This window comes from Neophocaena asiaeorientalis, unplaced genomic scaffold (assembly GCF_003031525.2).
Source record: "Neophocaena asiaeorientalis asiaeorientalis breed wild unplaced genomic scaffold, Neophocaena_asiaeorientalis_V1.1 scaffold45, whole genome shotgun sequence".
Taxonomy (NCBI): domain Eukaryota; kingdom Metazoa; phylum Chordata; class Mammalia; order Artiodactyla; family Phocoenidae; genus Neophocaena; species Neophocaena asiaeorientalis.
The window spans coordinates 1,634,269-1,640,268 of NW_020174642.1; the positions used below are offsets into that span (position 1 = coordinate 1,634,269).

General features: G+C 44.1%; 1 protein-coding gene across 2 annotated transcripts in view; it reads right to left on the reverse strand.

Moving 5' to 3' along the window:
- The window catches only part of PAXBP1 (PAX3 and PAX7 binding protein 1), a 35,480-nt gene extending 29,862 nt beyond the window's left edge, over positions 1-5,618 (reverse strand). Inside the window, exons 1-2 of one of the 2 annotated variants that reach the window (XR_003004966.1) lie at positions 5,100-5,618; positions 3,535-3,663 (exon numbers count right to left, since the gene is read on the reverse strand). Coding sequence is in view for 1 of the 2 variants with exons in the window: in XM_024758198.1 (XP_024613966.1) it covers positions 3,535-3,663; positions 5,100-5,442 (472 nt within the window). In the remaining variant the exon portion in view is untranslated. The remainder of the gene's footprint in view (positions 1-3,534; positions 3,664-5,099) is intronic. The other variant, XM_024758198.1, reaches the window with a different exon arrangement.
- Between the last annotated feature and the right edge of the window lie 382 nt (positions 5,619-6,000).

Here is a 6,000-nt window from a genome sequence, read left to right on the forward strand (position 1 = left end):
CTCCCCAAAACTGCTTCAAAAGTTCTTAGTTCTTCTCAAACCATATTCTACTTCCCTAAAGAAGAGTGCTGGGGATAATGACTCCCCCCGCCCCCCAGCTTTACTGAGAAGATTTAGGTCATTCTGCTTTAAGGCTCTTTAGTTTTTTAAATTTACCATCCTACCTCGTTAGCCACAGACTCCCTCTGAAGTGACTTCTAAGGCTACGAGATTTTAAAACTCAGTTTAATCAGATGTATAAAGATAGATGTAGTCAAGAACTACACATTTCCTTCTGCTCTCAATCTACACTACATCAATGGCTTTTACAGACGAAACAGAACTACAAGAAGGTTTACTAGATCAGATATGCCCAGATAAAGATTTCTGCAGACTTCAAAAGATTCAGTGTTTCAAATAAGTTGATAAGTATTTGCTTGTGATTGAGCAAATACAAGTCCGAAACATGGCTGACAGGTGAATTTTTGTTACTTGGTCATATATTATCCTTCCAGACAGCTTTATAAAGAGATGCTAACTAACCTTTTCTAGGCTCCTTTTGTGCCTCAATTTCTTTGACTACTACTTTAAGAAACTTGCTGTCACAAATATTCTCTCTACTTTGAATGATTTTTTTTTAGGTTTGCAGCTGTTTTATTTATAAGTATACATTTAACACAAGGAAATAAACACCGATATATGGAAGTCTAGTTAATAGTAGTCTAACTATGTATCATTTGGATGATTGATTACATGATTTTAAACAACAAACTACACTGAAAAATTAATGCGATAAAATTCTTGGTCATAATATTATGAAGAATATATAAACTGAAATTATGATTGCTCCAAATTTGAAAATGGAAGTGAACTCATTTGGACAGATTCAGAGTTTAACATAATCTGAAAGGAGGTGGGGGTCAGGCTCTCCCTCTCCTCTCTTCTGTCTACAAAGACACACAGGCTTCTCTTTAGCAAAAGAACTTCTACTTGATCCCAGTTGTTTCTCTACTGTCCTTTCCTTCTCCCTCTGCCAAACTTCCCAAAGCAGCAGTGCAGAGCTGCTACCCACCCCTTCCTCACCAATTTGCATGCCTCAACCCTGGCAAACAGCCTTTGATTTCTCCCATTCCAAGCTCACCAACTAACCCAAAGGCTGCAGCCACGGCTAATTCGTACAGTATCACTGAGCAATTTAGTAAAAGATGTTCCTTCCTCCAAACAGGCACAGAGCTTGGCAAGTAAACTAGCCTCTTTTGCCAGATGCCCTCCTCCGGAAAAAAACACAGCAACCCTGCCAATAGCCCTTCCTCAGCCCTTTTTTTTCCTGACCTTTCTGATACTATTTCACACAACTGACAATCATCATCTTGAAACTTTCCTATCTTTTCTCCTTTGGACTTTATGATTCTTTTTATCTCTTCAGCAAACCCTCTTCTCTACGTGTATGCTTATTACAGGTAGAAGTCTTTGGTCCTCAGGAATTTTTCCTTTATGCTACTCCCTCATCAACTCCATTTACTCTGGGTTTAATTATCACCTCAATGAGCACCATATCTAAATCTACATCTCCAACTCTTCACTGGCCATTTCTACTCAAATTCAAGTTTAAAGGTAAACTCATTATTTTAGGAATATCACAAAAGTAGACTGATACTACCCTTGTTTTCAAGGTAACGCACCTCTGCCTGTCTAAGGAGGGCTGGGGTAGGAAAAGCCTGGGATTGTGATTTGATGAATGAGCAGAGATACAGAGCGCCATCACTTCAGGGATGACGATCTATATAACACAGAGGCTCCACCTTTGGAGAGGACATTAATTGAGTTATTGGGTGAGTAGGAAATCCGTTATATGAAAGTAGAAGATAGAAGAGGTCACAGAAGGTGGCTTCAAAAACCTTGTACTTGCTTCAATTTCTTAACCCAACAGTAAATGGTCCTTTCTCAGTTCTCACTTTTCCTGACCTTCCTTGTTCGATTTCATCGTACACAGCTGGTTCTCAAGAGATCTGGAAAAAATGAAGCAGCTTCCTAGAGTCAAAAATAATCAGTTCCCCTAAAAACCCTCCTCCTCCCACCTGCATTCCCTATTTCTGTATATCATACATAATTATTATCTCACCTGGCACAAAAGCTCAAATCTGACTATTTCTTTTAAATCCAACAGCTGACTCATACATTAGGTCTACCAATTCTTCCCTTGCAATACTTCTCATATCATCTTTTACTATTTCTTTTCCCACACCCACAGCAAACATTTTTAACTCATCCACAATTTCCCACTGAGTCAGGAAAAGCCTCCGTCTTGCTCAACTGAGACCTTTTTAAACCCACTACTAATGGATTAAAGCTGGCCCTTGCTTTTAAACTGCTTTAGGCCTCCAATCTATCCCCGTGCCAATCCATGCTGCATGCTAACACCAGGTTAAGATTTCAAAAGGCATTCATCATGTCGGCATCTTGCAGCCCACTGAAACAGCAACCCTAAATCCCTTACTAGATAGTAAACATCCTTCACATTCTGTCAGCAACGTACCTTTCACCCTAAACCTCCGCTTCCTCCACAAATCATCTACTTTGGCCTGTCAGGCATACTTGCTCTTTTCCAAAACAGCCTAGGTCACATTAATCTTTAATATCCCCATAGCTCCCCTAGCCTTTGGTATTTAAATTATCAAAAAGCCGGCTTCAAATTCCACTTTATCTAGGAAGCATTCCTTCACCCACCTCTAAAAAAAAATGTAGTTAACCTTCACCGGACACTTTGCCAAATACTGGGTCCAGTTATACATTTAAGTGATGCTGTCTCCAAAATAAGATTGCAAATTTGAGATATAAGGACATACTTTTCCACATTAAGCATATAGTGGAGAACTGGGAAATAATAATTCTATCTTTAATTCCATAAAATAAAAATATTTCCCTAAAGCACGTGCAGTCATATTAGCATATTATAATGGAACCACTTTCCTAAGGACAAATAACTGCTTAAAAATTTTAACTTAGATTGTGAGAGGACATGAGAGATGTCTGTACAACGCAGGCAGGGGCCACACACTGAGGAGTCTTTATCTGTGTAGCTGATAAGGTTGCTGAATGGGAGTATTATCAACATTAGACTTAGGGCATTCCTAAAAGTTCTCTAAGGGTTAAGCCAACTGTGTAAATAACACCAAAGGAATCGAAAGCTTGTCTCTACAAAATACAAGTACGGGAATTTGCACAGCACTCCTTCAAATAGGAATAAACCTGTATCTCAGGTTTAAGTGCGAAACCTCCCTTCTCTGTTCAACAGCAGTTGGAACACTAGTAGGAAAATTGGGAGACAATTTAGTCATTGCAGCAGAAACATTCCTGTGGTTCCGTCTTTTTAAAAAATGCATTTACAATGCAATTGTGTTATAATTAAAAGAACTGTATCGTTACTCAATTTGTACCCTTGACAACGACAAAGTCAACTGAACAAGTTCACTATATATACCAAATCCATTCAAACCCTGTGAGAAACAGTTTCATTTTGTCATTTCAAAAGAATCATATTCGTTTGGTACTCACTGTCAGCTGATGAGTTGATTTCTGTCTTAATCTTCGATTTTTCAAGATCTTCTTTATATTCTTTCTTAAGCAATTTTACTATCTTTTTGCTATAACTTGATTTCTTCACTTTGAAAACTTCTTCACTTTCTTAAAAAAAGAAATTAAACGAAGTCTGTAGTAACCATTTTCAGACAGTGTTTTCCATTCTAACTTTCAAATTTTTCCAAATATATACTCATACACGCCAAATCATTACATAACTTGAAATTATTTCAAATCTGTAATAGGTTCTCAAAAACTGAGTCAACTTCATAAGTTAATCTGGAATAATGCCAATTTGAGACTTTTTAAAAGGCAAAACACATGTAACTGCAAAAAATTGTCCTGTGTCCTACTGTCTTCCTTGAATCATCTATTGCAGGAGGAAGAAAAATTCATTGAAAAAGCACCTGATTATCACATTATTAAGGTATCCGAAACAAAACATCCAAAATCAAAAGGTGCTAGTTTACAGAGCTGTCAAATCCGAGTAACTCTACATTCATCACAAACTGACATACTGTTATTTCAAGACTAAGCCGAGAGCTAATCACTTCTCAAAAATAAGTTTTGATGACGTATCCATCATCCTTGATTTGAAAACTTTAAAAGTCAAACGCACTTTGCCAAGTTGTCCCTGTATCATTAAAATCAAGAATGTGCCTGTACTCCTCTCAAACTTAAGATAAAAAACAACAGGAAAGCCAAAGAGAAACTGCCTATTACTGGAAACAAGAAAGCATCCCGCATCGAGATGCTTCATAACATGGACTTACTTGGGTTATATAAACACACACTCAACAATTCGGGAGGTAAAACGGTTTAAGATTTAAGGCTCATTTACGATCAGAAATCTAAATCCACTGTAGCCTGGCCCCTCACACCAGACTGGATAAACTGCCCTGAAATACCATTACACTCTCTCTCTTCATTGTCCAAATGTCAATGCGAGGAAGGCCGCACATCTGTACCCCTGTTTACTTTTACGGATAAACTGAGGCTCCGCGATCGCAAGGGACTGGCCCCAGGTGACTCAGAACCAGAGCTTCAACTCCGGGCGTCTGTTCCCAGACCGAGTACTCCTTACACACCCGGCCTTCCCGGTCAAGGATGTCTAACCAGGACGAGAACGGCAAAAGGGGTGGGCACGGTGACCTACAGAGGGCTCAGAGAACGTACCAAGAGCAGTCTGGGGACCTGACTCGAGTTCTCCCTAAAACACACCCGCCAGTTAAAAGCAGCAGGACAGGGAACACTGAATTTCCACTTGAAAAACCCAGAATGACTGATCTGAGATCCAGGAATAGGAGATGCACGGGAGGACGATGAGAAGGAGGCGGTAGTTAAGAAAAGGCTGGTGGCGGCGCGGGAACACGTCCCCAGCCAGAGCAGAAGGCCGGAGGCGGGGACAGTGTGCAGCGGGTCGGGCGGGAAGAGGCTCCGTTGCCGGGGGCTGAAGCTGGGAGCCCAGGGAATGCGGGGACTCGAGGTGGATGCGCGGGGTAGGGATGTCGGGATCTGGGAGGTCGAAGCGCGAAGGTTACCTTCGTCCTCATCCTGGAAGCTGAGCAGGCTGGCCCGGGGCACCTCTTTGTTCTCTCGTGGCCTCTTGCGCGGCTTCAGCCCGTTGCCGGGCTCCGCGCCTCCCGGGAAGCAGCCCCCGGCTTCAATCCCGGGGCCCGAGGTCAGCGCGGAAGGCGGAGGCAGCCCCGGGCCCAGCAGCGACTCCCCCCCGGGGGCCCTGTCGCCGCCGCCGGGGCCCGGCTCTTCGCCGGTGCCCGGCGGCGGCAGCAACGGCGGCGGCTCCTGCTCCTCATCGCGTTCTCGCTCCTCCTCCTCCGAGTCATTCCGCTTACGCACGTTCACTCGCCGGGCCTTTCGGAACATTCCCGCGGCCCGCACGTCTGTCTCCCACCGGCACTCACACCGCGGCCCCGGCAGCGCAGAACTCGCGAAGGCGCACGCGCACTCCCCCCAAGCTTCAGCCGAGTCGCGTCTTCCCTCCAGCGACAGTGCACCCCTGAGCGCGCTTGCGCTCCCGCTCTCAGTACTTGGGGAGAACTCCGCGCCTCTCGCGAGAACATCAGCTTTTTGCACTGTCCTCTGTCGGCGTGGAGGATTATCGGCATGGAACTCTGAGACGTCGGTGCTATCCGACGGGTCACAAAGAGGATCATAGAGATTAGAGGACAGAGTAAACCCTGCTGTCCCTCAGCCCAGGGAGCTGCAGTGCGCCTTCTGCACTTACGTAGTCACGCGAGGAAACGTCCCGCCAAGCGCAGGGAGGGGCAAATAGAGAAGGAGGAGGAGGGGAAGGAGGAGGGGAAGGAGGGAGGGAGGGAGGAGGGGCGGAGCCAGAAGGGGAAGCCAGGTTTGGCGAGGGAAAGTGCAATCCTGAGGGTGGGATGTTACTCTCGAGACTGCATTGAGGTGTGGTATGATAAT